Below are 25,407 nucleotides of genomic sequence, written 5' to 3' on the forward strand. Positions count from 1 at the left end.
AATCTACATGATCCACTACATGGATGATGTCCTCATAGCTGCGCCCACCAAGGCGTTATGTGAACAAGTCTTTTCAGACACCCAAAGGGGCCTTGAGGGACAGGGCCTCAGGATAGCTGAGGCAAAGGTACAGCGAGGACCAGTGTGTGGATTTCTGGGTGCTAGAATAGAAGGGGATTGCATACAAGCTCAGCCCATTAAACTTACACCTAAGGTTAAAAATTTACATGATGTACAGAAGCTGGTAGGAGCACTGCAGTGGTTGCGGACATTTGTGCACATCACCGGTGAGGAGATGCAACCTTTCTATGCATTGCTGAAAGGGACCGACCCATGGGAGCCCAGGAGTTTAGACGCCGAGGCAGTCCAGCAGTTGCAGATGATAGAACGTCGAATGCAAAAGGAAGGAGCATGGCAGTGGGACCCTCAGGAGGAATTAATCGCAGGTTGGATTCTAACCGCCGGTGGAGGATTAGGATTGCTATATCAAATATGGGTGGGGGAAGAAAAACCACTGCGATGGGTATATCAGAAGGTTCCCAAGGATGCGTTCTCCACAAAAGTCAAGGTAGCTGGGGGAATGATTTGGCATCTGCGAAGGGAAAGCAAGGGAATCTTTGGGAAGGAGCCAGATAAGCACACAGTGCCGTGGAATGGGGAGAAATGGCGGAAGGTGGTAGAGAGTGAAGAGGATATACAATTGGCAGTATACTCGTACCCAGGGAAAATCGTCACAGGCATGGTACAGAGGTGGGCCGAGACAGCCAAAGTGGTGGATTTAAGTGTGGATAGTAGAGTTTTGGATACCTCTCACCCAGGACCAACATATTTCACAGACGCTTCCTCGAAGACGAACAGAGCGGCGGTAGTGTGGAAAGAAGAGAATAGTTGGATGCGCCAGACGTATGAGGAGCAGGGTAAAAGTGTGCAGTGGCTAGAAGCGAAAGCGCTAGAGATGGCCCTGCGAAAGGATATAGATCGGCATATAAATGTGTGCACAGACTCTTTATACGTGTATAAATTAGTCACGTCCATGAAACGAGAGGGTGTGCCACACACGGAAATTGCCTTGATGCTAGAGGTTGCTTTATCGCAGCGAGGAGCAACTGTGACAGTAATTCACATTGGCAGTCATCAGACGGGGCCTGGACCACTGATTGAGGGGAATCGCATGGCTGATGAGGTAGCTGCGGGAGTCTGGACATTGACGGAGGCAAAGAAACTGCATCAACAACTGCACCTGGGTGCTAAAGCCTTGGCAAAGGAGTGTGGCATCTCAATAAGAGCGGCAAGAGAAGTAGTAGCCACCTGTCCTTACTGTCAGCACTCGCCACTGTGGGAGGCAGGAGTCAACCCTCGAGGACTGGAAGCAAATGCTATCTGGCAGACTGACTTTACTGAATGTCCACAGTTGGCCCCCGGACGGCACCTGGCAATTACAATTGATACATATAGTGGAGTCATCATGGCTACTCAACATCAGAAGCAGACCGCAACGCAGTTGGCTGCGCATTGGACCACGGTGATGGCGTGGCTTGGAAAGCCCACCGAAATAAAAACAGACAATGGACCATGCTTTTGGGCTCGAAGTACCGAGGAATGGTGCAAAGCTTGGAATATTGTATTAAAACATGGCATTGCTTACAATAGCACGGGGCAGGCAATAGTTGAACGCGCTCATCGCACCTTGAAAGCAAAGATAATGCAGCTTGGGGAGGGGGAGGGGTATAAGGGAGCTATACCCGTAGCAGCTCAGCAAACTATTTTAATGCGTGCGCTATATTCGCTTAATCATTTTATACGCGGGCAGGAGCAAGTTACAGCAGTGGAGAAGCACTTTGGCAAAGCTCAAGCAGGCGAGCGCTATCTGCAGGTATGAGTAAGGTTCCCAGGCAGTGAGCAATGGGAGAGAGGATGGAAACTGAGATGCCTGGGGAGGGGCTACGCCATGGTTGAGAATGAAGGGCGCATAGAATGGGTGCCTGCAAAGTGTGTGAAAGCAGAACTGTGCAAGGATGTACAATGAATAATCTCTCTCTGAGTTGTCTCTTTGTAGGGTCTGCTGACATGGATCCTCATGCTAGCCATACCATTGGGAAAAGAAATGAGCTCCTTGACAAGATTGCAAGCAATATTGCAACGTGAGTGACACTGGGAGAGGGCGGCAAAAGAGGGATATGAACTGGGATTGGATAGTAATAATTGGGGGGATCTTGTTGTGTGTAGTAACCATGGTTACTTGTGGGCTGCCATTGTTATGCTGTGTTATAAGACAAATCAGAGAGCGCCTGCAAGGGTTACATGAATATAGACCTGACCACAATATGCATCAGCTTATGCAAGTAGCTTTGTAGAACTTTTAACGGCATGGGGAGGGGGAGATGTAGGGAAATAGACAGGGATCGGCGACCGGAAGATCACGGGCTGTGACGGAAAGATAGACTCCTCCCCATAGGAGTGGCAGGAACAGGAAGCGCAAGAGCTATATAAGCATGTGACGCAGTTAAATAAACGGACATTTTGTATCCATCATATTGATGTCTGTGCATCACTGTCCCCAGGGTGGGTAGAGCCCTGTGTCCCGGAGATATGCGACCCAAGATAAATTCTCCCACAGAAGCGTACAGCAACACTTTTGTGTTTGTTTGCTTGGGGAGGTTTTTCATTTAGGTGCTCAATGGAGCCGATGGAACTTGTAAACCCTTTGTAGGGTGACTGTATAAAGGGCCCAAATGCTTTTTGGGTTGGTATAAATGGCTTGCTCAGTCTTCGAGCTCTTTATCTCCTTGCTGTGAAGGTAACAATTCCTTTCCTTTGAATTTATGCTCGGGACCTGAGAGATCCTCCTACTGCGAGACTTGTTCTGCTATGCACTCTGGCCACCACAGGTTCATAACTTGTTTGCTTGTCTTCGAATACTTCACAGATATTGTTCAATCCTTACAACACTCACTGAACAAAAAGTTAACTTGTGTCCCTTCAGTATGTGAGTAAACAGAAAAAAATAATCGTGTGCCCAAAATCATACAAGGAGACTTTGGTAGAATTAGAAACTGAGCCCATATTTCTAACCTAGAGCCTCAGCTATATTTAAAAATGACAGTATATGGTCTGTTTCTAAAAGTCCTCACTCTACATCTGCTGTGTGAACTGTAGTTATTTTTGAGTTATATGTGGGAGGATGGAGGAGAGCTGCCCACAGTTGGGAAGAATAGTTTCTGTATGACCAGAATTACTTTAGAATGCATTTCTTCAAAATATCTAGCTAGCTCATACTCAAAGCAGTATAATACAAAGGGATAACTATGATCCTGCAAAAACAGGGTTAAAAAGCCGTTTACCCTCTGTCTTAGAGGAATGCTCTGGTTAGAATTAATATTGACTTGTCACAGATGGAGTGAGAGTGCACCTCACTGGTAAGAGAAAAGCAACAATATACTTTATTAATATAATACAGTGAGTTAAAGTACAATGGTAAATGCAACAGTGGTTTAACAAGATTTGATGGCAAGGTACACTTGATTATTTACTGCATAGAGGACAGGGTCAGACAAAATTGTCAGGGAGACACTCCCGTTGAGTCATGAGGTTCAGAAAGGACCCCCTTGCTTTCTAAACTCCTTCTCAGGGAGGACTCCAGCTGTGGCTGGATCCAGTCCTAGTCCCAGACTTGGTCAACGGCTTATGTCTGAAGGATTATATATGTGCAATCAATCCTTTATATCACTTAACTAAGGTTTCAAAGTTTAGCATGCAATTAGTCACTTACTGAGGATCTCTTGTGGCAAGGAATCTCTCAGCCTCGAGGAGTAACCTTGAGAGGCATCCCTATTCAAGGGGAGATCCTGGCATGCAGCCTGCTGCTGTGCAGGAGATCTCTCAAGGGATCCTGGGTTGTCCTCTATTTATAAGAGTAAGATGATTGACTTATAGTCATATTTCATAAAATCATAGAATCTTTAAGGTTGGAAAAGACCCTTAAGATCATTGAGTCCAACCGCTAATTTATCACTGCCGAGGCCACCACTAAACCATATCCTCAAGCACCACATCTACCCTTCTTTTAAATACCTCCAGGGATGGAGACTCAACCACTTCCCTGGGCAGCCTGTTCCAATGCTTGACAATCCTTTTGGTGAAGAAGTTTATCCTAATATCCAACCTAAACTTCCCCTGGCACAGCTTGAGGCCATTTCCTCTTGTCCTATTGCTTGTTACTAGGGAGAAGAGACCGACCCCCGCCTTGCTACAACCTCCTTTCAGGTAGTTGTAGAGAGCGATAAGGTCTCCCCTCAGCCTCCTCTTCTCCAGACTAAACAACCCCAGCTCCCTCAGCTGTTCCTCATAAGACTTGTTCTCCAGACCCTTCACAAACTTCGTTGCCCTTCTCTGGACACGCTCCAGCACCTCAATGTCCTTCTTGTAGTGAGGGGCCCAAAACTGAACACAGTACTCGTGGTGCAGCCTCATCAGTGCTGAGTACAGGGGCACTATCACCTCCCTGCTCCTGCTGGCCACACTATTCCTGATACAAGCCAGGATGCCATTGGCCACCTTGGCCACCTGAGCACACTGCTGGCTCATGTTCAGCTGACTGTCAACCAACACCCCCAGGTCCTTTTCCTCCAGGCAGCTCTCCAGCCACTCCTCCCCGAGCCTGTAGCGTTGCATGGGGTTGTTGTGACCCAAGTGCAGGACCTGGCACTTGGCCTTGTTGAATCTCATACCGTTGGCTCCGGCCCAACGATCCAGCCTGTCCAGGTCCCTCTGTAGGGCCTTCCTGCCCTCCAGCAGATCGACACTTCCACCCAGCTTGGTGTCACCTGCAAACTTACTGAGGGTGCACTCAATCCCCTCATCCAGATCATCAATGAAGACATTGAACAGGACCGGCCCCAACACTGAGCCGGGAACACCACTCGTGACTGGCCGCCAACTGGATTTGACTCCATTCACCACCACTCTCTGGGCTTGGCCATCCAGCCAGTTTTTAACCCAGCGCAGAGTGCACTTGTCCAAGCCGTGAGCAGCCAGCTTCTCCAGGAGAATGCTGTGGGAGACAGTGTCAAAGGCCTTACTAAAGTCCAAGTAGACAATGTCCACAGCCTTCCCCTCATCCACATCTTGCATACCAGCAAGATGTTTGGATCACTGCTCCACACAGCCCTTGGCTACTATGTTGTCATCTGTCCCCAAAGTCCAGCGTAAGCTGGATGCAGCCATCATGACACCCACTAGTAGTTATTCCTTACATGGGGAAACACACCACCACGTGACTAAGGACCATGTTTACTATTGGATATAGGCAGTGACACAGACTTCAGTGACTTCCAAAACTGATATAGATGTAAGCACAGCTGCTAAATTGAGCTAAGCATGCCTTGTGGCAGGAAGGTGAAAATAACATTAATGATGGGTTTATGAATGTAGGCTTTTATTGGATTATCTGACATATATTTTTATAGTATATTAATTTAGATTCCGGTTCAGGAGTGCTTGTATGTAGATACTCAAGAGAACAGATATATGTGCTTAATTTTATGTTTCTGGTGTAAATCGGAGCAACTCCAGGGATTGAACTACCTTATAATTAGGTGATAGGTACGCACAAAACTGTCCAGCAGACTGGCAGAGCTGGAGCAGAGTTTAATTCAATCAAGTTTCCTTCCTGCTTCTGCTTCACTCACACCAAGATGCTATAGCTACAAAGGAGGATGGCAGAAGGCCAAGTATAATCCTCCTTCATCAAAGCTGATATTCAGAATCTGTACAGTTTAAAGATCAGGGCTGAAATCAATACTGAGATTTTATTTTTTAAATGTTTCATTGATGGAGGTCTCCTTTTGTAGGCTGTTGTTGTCAGTCACAAAAATTTGGACCACAGGTTTGTCAAACTTATGCACTGATCAATGCATTATTGTCAATAGAGTTGTGCCAGTGATATGCAACAGGGGGAGGATTTTTCTTTACTTTTTGTTTTTGAAAGGGCTAGGACTGTGTTTTGTGGTGCTTTTTTTATTATTCTCATGTCTTAGTTTATGTTGTGACTTTGATTAGTTTTGACCACAGAAATTAATTTTACTAGTTAATTCAGTCCCAGATTCTATGAATGTTTAAATACATGTAACAGTAGTATGTTTTGATCACCTATTCCACCTCTTTAAACTGTTTTACAGTATTGATTTGAATAGCTTGGGTAGATTTTCTATATCTCTTGATAGATTTACTATCTATATGATAGTTAAAAAATGTATTTTTATATATATATGTATGTATAATATGCAGAAGCTATAGGGGCCCAAGATCAGGGCTGCAATTCATACTGAAATTTTATTTTTAAAATATCTCATTGGTAGATATATACTTGTGTAGATCCAGTGTTGTTGAGTTTATGTATGTGATCATATATGTGATAAACCAGTGTACATAATAATTTGTTTATGCATGTACATATGGATGCCATGGAATGTGGCATCTTTTAATGATATAGAAATAAACTTCCAAACATCACTTTTAGCCTCCAGAAGGCTTTCCTTTCTAAACCAGAATACAAAGTGTAATTTAAACAATTAAGAAATTAACTGTTAATTTCCTGTGTACTGAATGCTTTTGATATTTTGAGTTTGTGTGTGTATAATATATATATTTGTCCTGGTTTGAGCTGGGATAGAGTTAATTTTCTTCGTAGTAGCTAGTATGAGACTATGTTTTGGATTTTTGCTGGAAACAGTGATGATAATGTGGAGATGTTTTAATTGTTGCTAAGTAGCGCTTACACTGGTCAAGGACTTTTTCAGCTCCCTGTGCTCTACCGGGTGCACAAGAAACTGGGAGGGGGCACAGCCAGGACAGCTGACCCAAACTGACCAACAGGATATTCCATACCATATGGCGTCATGCTCAGTATATAAAGCTGGGGGAAGAAGAAGGAAGGGGGGACATTTGGAGTAATGGCATTTGTCTTCCCAAGTAACTGTTATGCGTGATGGAGCCCTGCTTTCCTGAAGATGGCTGAACACCTGCCTGCCCATGGGAAGTGGTGAATGAATTCCTTGTTTTGCTTTGCTTCTGCATGCAGCTTTTGCTTTCCCTATTAAACTGTCTTTATCTCAACCCATGAGTTTCCTCACTTTTACTCTTCCGATTCTCTCCCCCGTCCCACCAGGGGGGAGTGAGTGAGTGGCTGCGTGGTGCTTGGTTGCTGACTGGGGCTAAACCACGACAATATTTTTTTAATGAGTCAAATCTGAGATAAGGCCTGAAGTCAAACAAAATTCATGTGTAAAGAAAATTTACGGGTTTTAAGCCTTGAGTATAGAATATAAAGTTTCTGTTAAATTATTCCCCTATTAAATAACTTAATTTTATATAGCATTTTCTACAAGCCATTGTGAAATCCCTTAAACATTCAAAATGTGCTGTTTATGAAGAACCTGCCATTAAGGGTTTAATGGCATTAAATATAAAAGCAGAGGGAAAGGCAAGACAAAATGTTTTTGGCAGAGAATAGAAAATAGTAGGTGAGTAGGTATACAGATGCAAGAAAATTGTTATTCTGTTAGAACCTGAAAAGGAAATACTTGCGGAAATGTTGGTGAGATAGCACAGACCAGGGGTTTCCAAACCTAGTTAGTGGTTATGTGATCATCATTGGTAACTTCTGGCATCCAGGGTCACATGTTTTTATAACCACACAAAAGAAGAGCCTCATCTATGGCTCTTCTCCTCCCAGCTTTACTGGTGCATGTTCTCATCTTCCAAGCTAGGATCGCAGTCCAATGCTCACACTCGCCTTCCCCATCTATTCATGAACCTGCAGAAGTTTAGTCTAATTTTGCACTTCAGCCACATCCTTTTCCCTGCACACATCCAAATAATGAATCTTCACTTCCAGCAAGTACAAAGTAGAATGTCAGCTTCCCCTGTGTTCATGTCATCACCCTAATCCTGGTCTTCCTACTTCACCATGTCTTGGTCCTCCTCTTATATTCTGAACCCAAAGTGCAGGTCTGCCTGGGGGCAGCAGAGCTGTTCATTATTGTCGGATGCAGGTGGTGGCTGCAGTAGTTCCTAACTCTGTTTACAGAGGCTTTACAGGATCTAGTAGGCAGCTACTCTTCTGCCTGTGTAAGAGCGGTGAGAGCCAGGAGCTGTGGCTCAGTTCAGCATTGAGCATCACAAAAGCAGATGTGAGTGGTATGTGCACTACGGTTTGGCCACCTCTTCTATAGAGAAACAAGGAAAGACAGCAGCAGCCAAGTTTGGAGAGACAAGAGTCTAATTTTCATCGGAGAATAAAAAGCACAGGTCTGCTTTTTAAACCAAATAAGATCAATGCAAAAGTCCAAATAGACACCTGTATTTCAGTCTGTTTTACATCAGTTGAGCTTGAGTTCATTCCTTAAAAAAAAAAAAGGGGGGGGGGCCATAAACCACCCTTAAATTTAAATAAATTGTTTTGCACAGGATTTTGCAAATTGATGTATAGGCAAGTTTAAGCTAAATTGGTATAACTTTCTTGTGCAGTCAAGCCCTGAGCTACATGTTTGGAAATCAGGAGGGACTTCACTGTACTCCATTAGGTGTAATGTAGGTAAGTGGAGTTGGCATAAGAGGTGAAAGCTTCAGTTGTTGAATAAGGTCCATAAATACTTAAAAACAAACAAGATCAGGTTTGAATGGACCTTTTGAACAAACGAGAACCAATTGCATTAACAAGAACAGTAGAATCATGTAACTATGTTCTTCACTCATGTGAGAGTCAGCACTAGGTTGAAAACACTGGAGTCTGAAGCAGAGATGCTTTTGGAGCCCCATGGTGTCATGGTTTAGCCGACAACTCAGCCCCACACAGTCGCTCGCTCACTCACTCCCCCACCGGTGGGATGGGGGAGAGAATCAGAAGGGTAACGCTCATGGGTTGGGATAAGAACAGTTTATTATTAAAATAAAAAAAACCCCACAACAACAAAAAAGCAATGGAAAGGAAAACAACGAGAGGTGCGAAACCCGGGGGGTGGGGGATGAAACGCCGAAACAAACCGCATGCAACACACACTCATCACCCACCTCCCCAAGCCCCAACTGCCCCCCTTAATATACTGGTCATGGTGTCACATGGTATGGAATGAGCATGCCATTGGCCAGTCAGGGTCAGCCACCCCGGCCGTGGCCCCACCTCTCCCAGCCTCCCGCCGACCCGGCAGAGCGCAGGAAGCTGGAAAGGTAGCCAACCACCAGTGAAGGTAATTAACCCCTTCTCAGCCAAGACCAGCACAATGGAAAAGGAATTACAGTAGACAAACTGATGAGAGGAAAAAATCTGTGGTTGTTTCATATTTCTCTAACACAGAAGTATATATACTAGTGCAAGTATGCGTGTGTATGTGTATCGCACTTCAGATATCTGCTTATCTTAAAATCTTTTAACCTTTGATATGTAAAAATTGAGTTGGTCATTTGGTCACATTACCAAATATCTTCAGACAGCTTTTCTTCCAAAATCCTTCTCTCTATAGAAGACTTTATATAGTCTTTCTCTGTTTCTCGACTAAAATCTAGGTAATGCACTGTAATTTCACACAATATTTTGCTTCTGGAGAATACCCTATTACAGTTGTTCTCTGAGCCAATGAGTACTTATATATTTTACAATTTATGATGATAATATATCTTTCAGTTTAGCAAGGAAGCATATTTTTGGTTAGACACTGTCCATTCTACTGATTCTCTTAATTTCTTGGTGATTGCACAGAATCAAAATAGCAAACAAAAATTAAATAAAGCACAATTGGCAGTATTTTCACAGCTTCCTTCATTTGCAGTGTACATTTCAAGGTGTGCTTTGTTTTGTTTGCTACTTACATTTGCAATCATTTAAAATGTGGATTGGAAAAGATTATACTGATAAGGGAATTTTATGAGACGGAGGTGAATCTTGCGTGTATGTGCTGGTTTTGGCTGAGAAGGGGTTAATTCTCCTCACTGTGGGGGTCGGCTACCTTTCCAGCTTCCCGCGCTCTGCCGCGTGGCGGGGGGGGGGCTGGGAGGGGCAGGGCCATGGTGGGGGCGGCTGACCCCAACTGGCCAATGGCAGGTTCATTCCATACCATGTGACACCATGACCAATATATTGAGGGGGGGGCAGTTGCAGCGCTAGCGCGGAGGTGGCGCGGCGTCGGGTCGGCGGGTGGCGAGCGGCTGCGGCGCGGGCAGTTTGTTCCAGCGGTTCGTTCCCCCTCTCCCCTCCCTTCCCCCCCCTCCCCCAGGGTTTTGTGCCTCTCGTTGTTCTCCTTTACATTGCATTTCTACTGTTGTTTTCTTTTAATTTTAATTATTAAACTGTTCTTATCCCAACTCACAAGCGTTACCCTCCTGATTCTCTCCCCCATCTACCGGTGGGGCAGTGAGCGAGCGACTGTGTGGGGCTGAGCTGCCGCTAAACCACGACAGTGTAACCACCACAGACTTCAGTCTCTCTTTCATTAATAGTTGTACAATCTGTTTGAAAGATGAGATAGTGGTTTTTTTAGATAAGAAAAAAATGAATATAATATATGAAGCTGCATGTTTTAATATTTTCCCTTTTTAGAATACGGACTTTATCTGTTGTAGCTGTACGCTTCTACGGGAGAACTTATCTTGGGCCACATACCTCCGGGACACAGGGCTCTACCCACCCTGGGGACAGTGATGCACAGACATCAATATGATGGATGCAAAATGTCCGTCTATTTGGCTGCGTCACACGCTTATATAGCTCTTGCGGTTCCTGTTCCTGCCACTCCTATGGGGAGGAGTCTATCTTTCCGTCACATCCCGTAATCTTCCGGTCGCCGATCCCTGTCTATTCCCCTACAATCTGTGCATGAGATTGAGAATCAGCAGACATTGAGATTATTGCCATGGCTTTGTTTCTTTTATGCTAGGTAACAGGGCTAATAGAGTATAGTGATAACCTCAGTTCCACTGGGGTAGAACTCTCCTTCTTTTTTAAAAAATAAACAAATAAAATAACATAGCAGAGGCTGCCTTTTGAGGATCATCTTGTAGGTCTTGCTTTGGATAAGCATATTTCAGGATGTTTCTAAATTCAGAAGTAATGCAGATTTAACTGGACATACAGATGATTTAAAACTTTCTTTACCACACTTATTTCTTGAAGCTTTGGAAAAAGAGCATACCCTTGAAAAGAAATAACTGTCCTAAATTATCTGAGATCGTACAAGTTGAGCTTATATTATGATATAAATTTTAAAAGTTGGTCTGTGAGTTATTAGTAATCCGAGCTGCTAGATTCACAAATAACAGATACTTAGATTTTTACATTAGAACCAAATATATCTACATGTAGGGTCTTATCCATGCTGAGCAACTTTCATAGAATCATTTAGGTTGGAAAAGACCCTTAGATTGATGGTTGACTTTGTGATTTTAACACTGCCAAGTCTACTGCTAAACCATGTCCCTAAGTACCATGTCTAAACACCTTTTAAATACCTCCAGGGATGGTGACTCAACCACTTCCCTTGGCAGCCTGTTCCAGTGCTTGACAATCCTTTTGGTGAAGAAATTTTCATAGTATCCAATCTAAACATCCCCTGATGCAACTTGAGGCTATTTCCTCTCATCCTATCACTTTTTACTTAGGAAAAGAGACTGACACCCACCTTGCTACAACCTCCTTTCAGGTAGTTGTAGAGAGCAATAAGGTCTCCCCTCAGCCTCCTCTTCTCCAGACTAAACAGCCCCAGCTCCCTCAACCTCTCCTCATAAGACTTGTTCTCCAGACCCTTCACCAGCTTCGTTGCCCTTCTTTGGACACGCTCCAGCACCTCGATGTCCTTCTTGTAGTGAGGGGCCCAAAACACAGGATTTGAGGTATGGCCTCACCAGTGCTGAGTACAGGGGCATGATCACTTCCCTACTCCTGCTGGCCACACTATTGCTGACACAAGCCCGGAAGCTGTTGGCCGCCTTGGCCACCTGAGCACACTGCTGGCTCATGTTCAGTTGGCTGTCAACCAACACCCCCAGGTCCTTCGCTGCTGGGCAGCTTTCCAGCCACTCTTCCCCAAGCCTGTAGCATTGCATGGGGGTTGTTGTGACCAAAGTGCAGGACCCGGCACTGAGCCCATCGATGCAGCCTGTCCAGATCCCTCTGCAGAGCCTTCCTACCCTCAAGCAGATCAACACTATCGCCCAACTTGGTGTCATCTGCAAACTTACTGAGGGTTCACTCGATCCTCTCATCCAGATCATTGATGAAGATTAAACAGAACTGGCCCCAAAACTGAGCCCTGAGGAACAAATAGGGAGTTGAATACGTTTCATGTGCACCTGACACTAATATTGGTATCCTTGAAAGACTTTTAAGCTGACAAAAAGCGCACACTGAATTACAGTGACTCAAGCATGATTCCTGCCTTTGAATATCCACTTACCCCCTTGGAATATATTTGGCCTGTTACAATGAGTGGGGCTTGTTACCCATGGCAGTGTGTTCTACTTTGACCTCCCAATCCATATTTATCCTTTATTTTCCATGTCTTCCAAGATCCCTCTCATGTTAGGCAATTAATGAGGTTCATATGCTTCACGTAGAAGATCCAAGTAAGGTATTCTAGAATTTGAAGAAAGAAGCTTATGTCCTGGGGGGAATGAAGAGAAGATTTTGCTATTTTAGACTTCAGCTGATAGATGTGATATCTTCTGTCACAAATTCAGTAGGTGATCTCAAACAGACCTCCATTCAGTTTCAGAATGTTTTATAACTGTCAGCAATAAGAATATATACTACCATTTTAATAACTTGCATGTGTGATTACAGTGGGGCAAAGCATTAGCAACACAAGAGCTTTCCATTTGGTATCTCTATCTACGGAAATGAAATAACAGCACATTTGAGAGATGATACATCCAAATGTATCCTTGTCCAGAAGATTAGTTGGATCAAAAGTATTTTAAATCAAGAGATCTTTGTAGGTTTGCATTATGCATACCACTTGTTCAGTCAGCTGGACTTCATAATGAATTATAAGAAAAGTGTTTCATCCTATCAAAATAGAATTCAAAGCATTCCTGATGATTTCCAAATTGGTGAAAGCTTAACAGGTTTCTGTCTCTGCAGCTGACTGTATAGTGTATCTAATTGAACCCAAAAACTGCAGCAGACTTAGTTTTCAGTTCCGACTTGTATGTAAGCCTGTGCTATGTGTTGATGTTTATAAACTTAATTTGCATTGTCTTAATTATTCTACAAAACATCAAATGTTTGTGCATGCTGTGGCCCATCATCCGTTTTATCTGCAGTGGTGTGGTGGTTTTGCACCTTTGTATGTATGGAAACTGTATTGCTCTATGTCAAGATTGGAGGCAGCCTGAGCTGCAGTGACCATGCACTGGTGGAGTTTGCAGTCCAGAGGGATATGGGACAGGTGAAGAGTAAAGTCAGGACCCTGAATTTTAGGAAAGCAATCTTCTAGCTGTTCAAGGAGTTAGTGGGGCCCCCTGGGAAACTGCCCTCAGGGACAAGGGACCAGAACAGAGATGGCAGAACTTTAAGGATGGTTTCCATAGAGTGCAAGAGCTCTCAGTCCTCAGGTGTAAGAAATCAGGAAAGGAAGGCAAGAGACGGGCATGGATGAGTTGAGACATGCTGGTCAAACTAAAGGGCAAGAGGGAACTGCCCAGGCAGTGGAAGCAGGGACAGGTATCCTGGGAAGAGTATAGGGACGCTGCCTGGTTGTGTAGGGATGGGGTCAGGAAAGGCCAAGGCACAGCTGGGGCTGAACTTGGCAAGGGATACAAAGAATAATGAGAAGATATGTCAGCCAGAAAGGAAGGTCAAAGAAAGCATCACCAGTTTGCTAGTCTTGCTCATCGGGGGGTACAACGGATAAGGCGGCTGAGGTATTCAACAACATTTTTTGCCTCAGTCTTCACTGGCAACCTCTTTTCCCATACCTCTCAAGTGGATGGACCTCAGGGCAGGGACTGGGGAGCAAAGTCCCTCCCATCATAGGAGATCAGATTTGAGACCACCTGAGGAACCTGAACTTCCATAAGTCTATGGGACCCAATGAGATGCATCCCAGTGACGTGCAGAAAGCAGACTCCACAATCTGTAAGATTGTAAAGTAGGTATGTTTATTCAGCGCTGGGCAGCACGGGGGGTAGTCCCACCAAAGTCATGTGCGCCTGTGTGATAGTTTGTCTTGGATTTTTACAGTAAAGCATTACATATACATAAGATTTTCCAATACGCCTATACATATGCATGACCTTTCCCCGCTTCGTATTAAAATTAGCCAAAAAAAGTTATTTCCGTAAATCTTTCCCAACTGAGCTTGCACAGTGCCTCCTTGTGGTGGTCGTCGGGGGTCGTAAAGATGAAGGCTGCTGGCTCCTCTTCATCACTGCTAGTAACCTTTTGGTTTTGCGCAGACTCAGTTATCCCTTGACACTTGTCCAAACTGCAAAGTCAGTTTTAGCTGGTTCTTGAGACAATTTTCTATCCTTATCAGGAATTTGTCCTTCGCTGGTGGATTCCAGGCCTCCTTGCTAATTATTTTACACAGCGGCTAGATAAGCGTTCTGCAACAATTAACTTTCAGCTGGATAAGCATTCAGCAATAGAACAGTTAACTTTTGTTTTTGCATCTTAAAAGCCCCTTCCCCCTTTCACCAGAGTCCTGAGGAAATTGGCTGATGTAGTTGCCAAGCCACTCTCCATGATATCTGAAAAGTCATGGCAGTCAGGTGAAGACCCTGGGGACTAGAAAAAAGAGAAACATTGTGCCCATCCTTAAAAAGGGTAGAAAGGAAGACCTGGGGAACTACCGTCCTGTCAGCCTCACCTCTGTGCTGGGGAAGATCATGGAGCAGATCTTCTTAGAAGCTGTGCTAAGGCACATGGAGGACAGGGAGGTGATCCGAGACAGCCAGCATGGCTTCACCAAGGGCAAGTTCTGCCTGACCAACCTAGTGGCCTTCTATGATGAAGTGACTACATCAGTGGAGAAGGGAAGAGCTAATTGTAGAGGCTCCCATTCATACTCTGATTTGTAGGCCTTTTTCTCTCTCTTCTACTGCAGAAAGATCTTACTGGGATTTAATTCTGGTCATGTTCATGAAAAGGAAACCTATGTCAGTTTTTCTTAGTTATGGATCCACAGCCGCCTTCTCTTCCCACTTTTTCCTGTTCTGTCTCTCAACCTTCTTTTCTGGTCTCTTCCCATGTTTTCCATATTTAATCTTATTTTTGTCTAGTGCACTTGGTTTCCTGATAAAATTAGACAGATGTAATCCTTGTGTCATAATTTCTGAATAGTAACTTTTGAAGCTCTAATCAATTTCAACCAAATTTGACAGTGGGCCAAAAGTCTCAAAGATAGAATTTCTACAGCTTTCCTGGTAAGGTAGCAGTTAGGCTAATGAGACTGAAATTAGCACTTCCTTGATTTGTTGGATCTCACCTTTCATCTGCTCCATCTGTGCAAGCATCACTATGGGGAGCTCTCCTGCCCATATGGTTGTGAGCCATGAACATAGGTTTTAATGACCCAGGTCTGGCTAACCCAGATCCTCTGCTTGACACTCTTCTGTACTAGAGGGAAACTAGTGGAGATTCCCACTGCTCACAAAAGTATCGTATAAACGTTTGTGCGCATCCTTTCCTACTAACTGGCAGCAAGTCTTTACACTCCTACCTTAATCTTGTAGGTATTTCAAGAGGTGTGCTGCATTAGCTGTCTGTCTTCCAATCAGCCCTGTGATAACTATGGCAATTGCTTAAACAGAAGAGGTTAAGAAACATGTCCCGTTTCTTGGTTGTTTTTTTTTTTTTAAGCTGTTTTTTGTTCTCTCATGTGCTGTGCTGCATACTTCTTTGCTATGTAGCTGTTTCCTGCTTCTTATTCTGGTGTGCACACTTTCCTGATTCATCAAGTACCCTCTTTCACTGTCCTCATTATCCAGATATGTAGGTATTATAAGTACACTGCCCATCTTACTAGTTGCCTATGATGGTCCCCTTTGCTGTTTTGCTAGAGGCTATGCTGTGGGTACTAGTTTTGGCTCCTTCAAGAGTGGTAGTTCACAGTAATAGAAGGAAAGTTGGCTCAGGATTTTTCTTAGATCCTGAGACTGGACAGCTGAATGTAACTTAAATACTGATTTAATTGAAAGCACTGGGGAGGTGAGATGAAGAGCTGCACAGCAAATTACCTGGGCCACACCATTAGGAACCACTAATGTTCCCTGTCCTTGATGCCTCTGAAGAGGCTGTGATGTGCAGCATGTGTGGCGCACATATTGAGTACTGTGCTGCAGCAGAGGAAGGAGAAAGTGAAACTAATTTTCAGTTAAAGCAGCATGTAAGCAGGATGATTACAAACACAGTGACTAAAAAGATTTTAAAAAGCTAAGGAATTACTGGTTTTCATTTTCATATTTTAGACCAGTTTTAAGCAGTGTATGTTATTTTGCGCAGTAGCATATGTATAATAGATATAAAATAGCAATATATATAATATGTATGTAATGCATATGTAATTATATATATAAAAGCACTGGGTAATCATTAATGGCATGAAATTTAACAAGTCCAAGTGCTGGATTCTGCACCTGGGACAGAATAATGCCGGGCACAAGTATAGATTGGGAGAGGAGTGGCTGGAGAGCAGCCCTGCAGAAAGGAACCTGGGGGTGCTGGTCATCAGCAGGCTCAATAGGAATCAGCAGTGTGCCCTGGCAGCCAAGAGTACAAACCACATCCTGGGGTGCATCAAACACAGCATAAACAGCCAGTCAAAAGAGGTGATGATCCCGCTGTATTCAGTGTTGGTGCGGCCCACCTTGAGTACTGTGTGCAGTTCTAGGCACCACAATTTAAGAAGAACATTAAGGGACTTGAATGCATCCGGGGAGGGCAACAAAGTTGGTGACAAGGCTGGAAGGCATGTCCTATGAGAGGTGGCTGAGGACTGGGTTTGTCTAGTTTGGAGAAAAGGAGGCTGAGGGGTGACCTCATTGCTCATATCTACAGCTTCCTAAGGAGGGGAAGTGGAGAGGGAGGTGCTGAGCTCTTCTCCCTGGGACCCAGCGACAGGATGCAGGGGAATGGTTCAAAGCCACACCGGGGAGGTTTAGACTGGGCATTAGGTATAATTTCTTTACCAAGAGGGTGGACAAACACTGGAACAGGCTTCCGAGAGAGTTGGTCAATGCCCCAAGCCTGTATGTTTAAGAGGCCTTTGGACAATGCCCTTAATAACATGCTTTTAACTTTTGGTCAGCCCTGAATTAGTCAGGCAGTTGGACTAGATGATCGTTGTAGGTCCCTTCCAACTGAATTAGTCTATCCTGTATACACAAAAATTGTTAAATTGAGACCTTACAAAATCTACCCAGCATTAAACCAAATCACGTAGAAGTAAAGCAGACGACAAAGCAGGTACCACATTCCGAACTCCTGGGTCTGCATTCGTATCCCCGCTTCTCCTCCGTGGGCGGCAGCCTCTTAGCTTGCTGCCAGGCGCTGCGGATGCGCGGCCACAGCTGTCTCGAGGAGGCCGGGCTGGGGCTGCTGGAGCTTTCTCTCTGTTTTCGGGTGATTGGGGGGGAGGGACTGTGGAGGAGGCACCCCGTTTTCTGCCGCCCGGGATTGAAGGGATCGTGTTTTGTCGTCCCCAGGCTCCTGACTGTGTGGGACGCACTGGGGAAAGGCTGACGGTGGCGCCGGCAGGCCCGAGGCGGCTTGGGCGGGCGGAGGCGTGCCCGGCGCTAGGACCCAGTAGGACGCGAGGCGGCTCTTAGGGCCAGGTTGCAAATTCGCGGTGACTCGGGCCGCTTGGTGCGGTATACAGCAGGCGGCGGCAGGAGCAGGTTAGTGCTGTCCGTCTATAGGGTTGGCTCGGCGGGGTGTGCGGGTGAGAATGGGCTAAGTGCCGCGTAGCTAGCTAGCTTGCTTGTTCGTTAGTTCGCTCGCTCCTTTCCCTCCCCCGCCTGGGGCCTGCTGCGCCGCTAACCGCGGCCGCTTGTTTGGTGTTTTTCAGCAAGCCAAGATGGAGTACGAGTGGAAGCCTGACGAACAGGGGCTTCAGCAGATCCTGCAGCTGCTTAAGGAGTCCCAGTCCCCAGACACCACCACGCAGAGAGCCGTGCAACACGTATCCTTGGTCGAGGCCTACGCCGTGTGGGTGGGGCGGGCAGGCAGAGCGGGGCCGCGGCGACCCGAACAGGCGCTGGGGAGGCTGGGGGCGCCGGCTGGGGGCAGCGCGGCCAAAGGCCGGCGTTGCGACAGGTGGTGGTGGTGGTGGCGGTGGCGACTGGGCCTGCTCGGGGAGCTGCCGCAGCGAGCGCTGTGGGCCGAGCCTCCGCCGGAGCGTGTGGCCGTGGCGCGGCGTTTGAATTGCCGAGGCGGCCTGTGGGCTGCGGGACCGCCTTCCCCCGCCGGGAGCCCGGGCACCTGTTGCAAGCCCGGAGCCAACGCTTGCTTTTTTTCTTTTTAAAGCCCTGGCTTTGGCGTAGCTGCGTCATTATCTGCTGCTTTCCCAGGTTACCCCACGCTGGGCTGCTGCCAGGGTCCAGCCCTCGCCGTGGCGGATCGCGCTGAGAGGGCTGGAGTGTGGGGGGGAAGCACCGAGTTGGTGGTTCGGTGCGGGGTACCCATCGCCCCTGCGGAAAAGCGGGGGTGAGCAGGGGCTTCCTAAACTAATCCGGTGCTGGGATTCAAGGCGAAAGCTGTAGCTGGTGGGAGGAGTGTCCCTGGTGGAGCCGCTGCCTGCATGCTGTCATTGGCCTGCCTGGCTCTGATACTGCGTTTTGGTTCGTTGTGAAGATGTTTCTGCTTGCCTGCTGAACTTGAAATACTGCTCATTACACTCTTCACGTCTCACGTAAAGGGGGAAATCTCCTGTATGTAGCTTCTTGTGCAGCTTTGCAGTGCATTTTATGTTAGTGTTGTGGTGTGTTGTCCACCTGCCTGCCACCCCCCAAGTCTCTCTTGATAGTTTGTTTTTTGTTTTTCTTTTTTTTTTTTTAATAGCAGTGTATGTGCAGGATGGGCAGTATAAGTGATGCTGTTTGTCTTGAAGATGAGTAGAAATTTACTGAACAAAAGTGCTGTTAACTGATGTTTGAAATTCTTAAATGGCAGTGGTAACTCTCTGCTGTGCTGAAATAACTGTGCTTTTAAGGAGATCCTCATATGTTGGCCTGTAAAGTTTAGATAAGTGGCACGTTTTTACCATTGTATTATCAGTTTGGGAAAATGTTCTAATACAACTTGACAGGCCCTGTCCTATAATTAAAAAAATGTCTTTTGAGACTGTTTCCACAAAAAATTGTGATGGCTGTTGTATTGTGGAATGCTACTTAGTAGCATGTCCAAGTAGGATGGTGGTTAATAGTTTCAAATTTAAAGTACTTTCAGTCTGTAGTTTTTTAAAATAAGATTATCAGTGTGTTGACTCTCTCATGCTCTTTATGACAGAGTTTTGGCATACTTGGGTGTTTAGAACTCAAGTGTAATAAAGTGAGGAGCATAGGTTAGCCAAAACCCTTTGTTAAAGTTATGAATTAGTAAGGCTTTTAAGCATTTTTCAAATGAAATAGATGTTTCTTGGGGTAAAAAAAAGTTAGTGGGTGAAGAAATTGATAAGAAAATATGGTCTATAAGCTATTCTTTGATTCCTGGACTGATTAGGTGTTTTCTAATTAGTTTTCTGTTTAATACTGCTCTTTCAGTTTTCTGCTTGCTTCTGCTGCTGCTTCTTATTTGAGCCATTGGAATTAATGGTTGTTAGTAACATTCAACTGACTGTTTTGGTGATTATGTTTCTGAAGCTTGGAGGAGAAGAAAAAAAATTCAAAATGCACTACCCTACTTCTTGGCTGTTCCTGAAAGAGCTCTTTGGCATGGCACCTTTGACAACAATCTTTGGATGTGTGTTTCTTAATTTCTAGGGGCCATGTAGAATGTTCTTTATTATTTTCACTTGCTGTGACCATCCTTCTGCTTACACTTCATCTCCTGTGTGATTCATAGCAAAGGAGCTTGTGGCTGTGATAAGTAGACTTTACTTTATTAAATGGAAAGAGGGCAGGTTTCTCTAGCAAAGTTGCTACTTGATGCAAGCAGCCTAAATAAGCCTAAACGAAGTTTCTTAAGTTTGTGATTGAGTTGCTAGCTGTTGGTCATTGGAAAGGCCATCAATGTCCTAACATAGATACATTTGGCTAAGGTTTAGCAACTTTGAATATTTAGAGATTTAGCTATGCAACAAGTAAAGTAAATGCCTATGAAGCAAATAATATTACTACTTCTAAAAATATTTTTTTGTTAAGTGTCTTGATTGTTTGCCATACTGATGATGTCTAGTAGGTTTAGTAACTTAAAGATGACACTGCATACTTATGACTTAAAATATTGTTGAGCATAATACTAATTATGAGAACAGGATACAAAGAGAATGCCAGATCACTGTTCTAGCCAAGCAGTGGCAGAATACTTAGAAATTTGAGGCAGAAGTTTTTCTAAAATTTGTCATTACTCATTACTACTTACCTTCTAGCTGTTCAAAAACATAATTCTTCCTGCAGTTTCCCCAAGGACATAGTGAAGAGGCTGGTATTGCTAGTAAGATACTTATTCAGAGAGGTATCACTCTAGAAAATTGGTTTGTGTACAGAAGGAAATTTTTTTTTTTTAGAGACCATGGATAAGCATGAACTTCTTGATACGAATATCTGGGCATTTACAATTAAACAGATTCTCACTGTTGAAAGCTCAGGCTGTGGCTAGTTAGCATAATTTAAAAAGTATATGACTGATATTAAAGTGAGTAGCTTATCAAAATCATAATAGCTGTTGTATTTTAATGCTTGTATTTATTGTGGAGAAAAAATTTGACATATTATGGGATTGTGTCTCTGGATTCCTTAGGTTTGGCTGGCTTTGAAGTATAAACATTGAAATCTAAAACTGAACAGAGGAAGGTGGGGGTTTTTGGTGGGTTTTGGTTTTTTTGGTGTTTGTGGTGGTTTTTTTTGTTTGGTGTTTTTGGTTGTGGTGTTGGGGTGTTTTGGTGTGTTTTTTTTTTTTCTTAAAATATTTTTAAGGATCTGTTAATTTCTGTGTCTGTCCCTGGATTCTTTTTTCCAGTTTTCAACATAACTAAAAGCTACTGCTTCAGTATGAAAAATACAGAAACTGTTTTCAGATTGTTCATACTCTGTATGTTGTGAGCTTAGTCACAGCTGTTTGAAGTACATAACTCACTCAATAATCGTAGTATCCAGAAAGCTATAAACGCTGTGTGTGAAGATTCAAATTTCCTTAATGGTTTCTCTCTTCAGAAACTAGAACAACTCAATCAGTATTCAGATTTCAACAACTACCTGATTTTTGTTCTTACAAAGTTGAAGTCTGAAGGTAAGTTCTTGAGATATTGACTGTTTTATTATATTTTTTCTTATTTTATTTAGCTTGAAAGAAATAGGAAGCTGATTTCTGTAGTCAGTTTGCTGGCTGGTTGATCTCCATAGTCATGTAGAACACTTTTTATCCTCTCAGGAGTCTGTGGAAAAAGATCTGATAACATGTTGTTGCTTGTAGTTTCAGTCTTGGAATAGATTCCATTCTAAATGTTCTAGGAAATCTTCTCAGAAATGTGGGAGCATAATACTTCTGTCAGACTATAGTGAAATTGTGGAATAAGTTTGCACTTCATGGTGATAAATCATGACTATAAACTTTATAAAATGTGCTGCTAAATCCAGTTGTGACTATGATCTCCCTAGTAATCAACCTGTTAAGTATTTTGAAGATCACATACTAGAGTTGTCCAAAGATTATATCTGTCAGAATCTTCATTCTGAAGTCTTAATTCTAATAAAATGTAATTACTTACTGTTGTTTTATTCTTATGGATGTTAGTACAAACTGTTTATGGCATACTGTGTAGCCTCTTCCAGTTGGTAAATTCAGGCAGTTCCTTAGTAATGATCAGGGTGTGTGAAATGCTTTCTTTCTAGTGTACTACAGTTACTGATTTGTGGGATCTTTGCTAGTGAGAGAGACTTATTTCAAGATCTGTTTTGGTGCATCTTCTGTCTTTACGTTTGTTTGTACTTAGTGTGTGGTGTGTTGTTGTTTTTTTTTTTGTGTGTGTGTTTTTTGGGGGGTTTGTGTGGGGTTTTTTGTTTTAATTTTTTGGGGGTTTGGTTTTTTCTGCAGTGTCCCGCTACCAGTGCTTTTTCTGCCTTCTGGTGCTTCGCCTCTGAGTTTTTGAATGCTTGCTTTTTTTTCCACTTTGAATTAGATTTTACTTATATGTGGCCCTGTAGCATTCAAAGCATCAGCAAGAGTATTTATATTATGTTTGAACTAGTGTTTTGGTTGTGCTGTCAACTTACTTCAGGAGGGAGGAAAGAGAGGAAGTGGAAAATATATTTTCATATTTGACGGCTGGAGTATATCCAAATGTTTTTGTGTGTCCTATGTAGGAAATCTCCTGATAATCTTTAAGGCCTTGGGGGAATACCTCAAGTTTGAGAGAGCGCACTTTCAAGACCTGAATCGGCCAGGATATTAAATTTTTGAGCAAGGTACTAGTGTAGATATCAAGTATTCAATACTTGTTAATGAGTATGCTATCATACTTTAATTGTTCATGTGCTTTATACCGTTAACAGAAAAATTAAAAATTGAGTAAGTCTGGTAGTGGGATTTGGAGTTTGTACAAAGGATGCGGCAAGAGGGTTGCTCCATTACACACACACACCCCCCACCCCCCCATTTTTCTAACACTGCCTTACTTGCCAATTTCCCTTTCTTCAGTCTGTTCACCACTTGAGCTTGAGGTTCTAGATACTGATGTGTGTTTAATGATGTGTCAGAATCTCTTTGCAACAGATCTCCTTAGATTATCCAATAGTATTTTTTTTCCCCCCTTGTTAATGTTTACACGGATCTGTCTGGAATGAAATGAAGGGTAGGAGATGCTAACTGTTGCAAAATGGTTGTTTTAAAATATTAAATCTTGGGGAGGGAAATTAAGATCTGGCAGGTTGAGGGGGGGCAAGCAAGTTGGGGAGAAGTAGCAAGTCAACCTCTAAGAAGAGGTGTTTGGGATTAGACTGCACTGATATCTCTCATAGGTACATCAGGTAGGTCTTCTGTGAGACTGCTGAGAAGCAGCTGTTGCTTCAGAGAAGCTCTTGTCCTGTATCAGTGATGTTTTTAGTCATAATCTTTTGTCCAAGGCAGCTGGTTTTAGCTTGGTATTTCTAGTTCAGGAAACTTGCAGACTATTGAAGGTGCCATAATTGAGTCCAGTGTTGGTGCTTTTCATGGTACTTGTCAAGTTCCAAATAACTTTTTACCTTGCTTGGGTAGGACTGATTTGCTTTGAATCCAACCGGCAGCCCTCTGTTTTCCCTCATTAGTCCTGACTAAGCAAGGTAAAGAGACCTTTAGAACTCCTATTCAGTAGTTAGAATATTCTTGTATCCTCTTTTGGACCAGTAGGGGAAAATGTGGACTTACCAGGTAGATAACTGTCTTCAGCATGACTGGGAAAGTATTCTTTCCTCTCCCTTCCTGAAGAGGGTTCTGTTGGCAGTCTATCCTACAGCTTTGCCAAGATTGTTGGCTAGGGGAAAGAGCTAGTGTGCTTTATACCGCAGACCAAAATAGAGATACTTGTACTGTTGGAAGTTCACATGTTTTTGTTATGGCCATACTATCCCAGCAGGAGCAGCTATGGAAATAAGCTTCCAACATCACTGACAGCTTATTCAGTGGAACTTAAGGTGGTTTGATAGATAATTGTTGTGGTTTAACCCCAGCCAGCAACTAGGCCCCACACAGCTGCTCGCTCACTCCCCTCACAGTGGGATGGGGGAGAGAATCAGAAGAGCAAAAGTGAGAAAACTTGTAGGTTGAGATAAAGACAGTTTAATAGGGAAAGCAAAAGCTGAGCGCACAAGCAAAGCAAAACAAGGAATTAATTCACTACTTCCCATGGGCAGGCAGGTGTTCAGCCATCTCCAGGAAAGCAGGGCTCCATCACACGTAACGGTGACTTGGGAAGACAAACGCCATCACTCTGAACGTGTGTCCCCCCCCTTTCCTCCTTCTTCCCCCAGCTCTATATGCTGAGCATGACATCATGTGGTATGGAATATCCCTTGGGTCAGTTGGGGTCAGCTGTCCCAGCTGTGTCCCCTCCCAGCTTCTTGTGCACCCCCACCCAGCCCACTCACTGGTATGGTGGGGTGATGTGAGAAGCAGAAAAGGCCTTGACTCTGTGTAAGCGCTGCTCAGCAATAATGAAAACATCCCTGTGTTATCAACACTTTTCATCACAAATCCAAAACATTGCCCCATACTAACTACTCTGAAGAAAATTTAACTCTATCCCAGCCAAAACCAGCACTAACTTTTTTGTTTCTTCCAGTGTTAGTTTTGTCAGGCTCCTGTGTCTGAATGCTTATGACTTGCTGGATTTAGGTCTCTATGGTGTTTTTTCTGTTTTTTAAACTTCTGTGGGCCTTGTTAAGCTGTCAAAACTTGTTAAGCTTGGGTCTTCCTGGAAACAGGTATTGCACTGCTATGATTTCATCAGTGGAAATATGGCCTGGCTTGCAGCTATGGCACATGTATGCCCTAGCTTTAAGCACTTCCTTTCTTTTTCTTTAAGCTACTGTGCATTTCTAAAGACAAACCCTGATGTTACAAATATCACAGAATATACAAAAATATTGATAAAAGAGCATGCAGTCCTGGAGGTCAGACAGTAGGGAACATATATCATTCCATCAGCTTACCAAGACATTAAAGATTGAGGTATAGGCCTCTAGAAGGTATGGTACCCAGAGATCTTCCTTAGTTGGGTGAGATGGAGTCCAGATTAATTGAAAAATATCTGAATGAAGGAAGTTTGGTTCTATGAATTTGTTTGTAAATGAAAATTATAATTTAGATGCACTGTTAGTGTAGCTGTTCTTTCTTGGTTTGGCAGGCATAAAACCTGGCAGATAATGTAGTGACACTGCCCTGCCTTATTTTTGTGTGTGGGGTTTTTTTGTTCAGTATCCCCTATGCTGAGCTCAGAATCCTATAGGCCTTTCTTCTGTTAATGAGTTATTTTCTGGAGTGTGTGCATGTTGGTGCTGCTGCTTCTCAGATCACTTTTTTATGTGTGACATGGGTTGACCTTGGCTGGCCACCAGGTGCCCACCCAAGCTGCTCTATCTTTCTCTACCCTGTCCAGTTGAGGAGGGGAAATATGACTAAAGGCTAGTGGGTTGAGATAAGGACAGGGAGAGATCACTCAGCAACTACTATCAGGGGCAAAACAGACTTGACTTGGGGAAAATTTAATTTATTGCCAATTATCA

The 25,407-nt window shown here is 43.9% G+C and overlaps 1 protein-coding gene across 3 annotated transcripts in view; it reads left to right on the forward strand.

Annotated features, from left to right (window-relative positions):
- Positions 1–2,059: 2,059 nt before the first annotated feature.
- LOC135310909 (transportin-1-like) overlaps positions 2,060–25,407 on the forward strand; it is an 87,885-nt gene continuing 64,537 nt past the window's right edge. The window contains exons 1-3 of one of the 3 annotated variants that reach the window (XM_064440033.1): positions 2,060–2,141; positions 18,057–18,170; positions 21,361–21,436. In XM_064440033.1, coding sequence (XP_064296103.1) covers positions 18,066–18,170; positions 21,361–21,436 — 181 coding nt within the window. In that variant the 5' untranslated portion in view covers positions 2,060–2,141; positions 18,057–18,065. Of the gene's footprint in view, positions 2,142–17,737; positions 17,887–18,056; positions 18,171–21,360; positions 21,437–25,407 lie in introns of those variants that run through there. The other 2 variants (XR_010370853.1, XM_064440032.1) reach the window with 2 other exon arrangements.

This window comes from Phalacrocorax carbo, assembly GCF_963921805.1.
Source record: "Phalacrocorax carbo chromosome W unlocalized genomic scaffold, bPhaCar2.1 SUPER_W_unloc_8, whole genome shotgun sequence".
NCBI classification, from domain to species: Eukaryota; Metazoa; Chordata; class Aves; order Suliformes; family Phalacrocoracidae; genus Phalacrocorax; species Phalacrocorax carbo.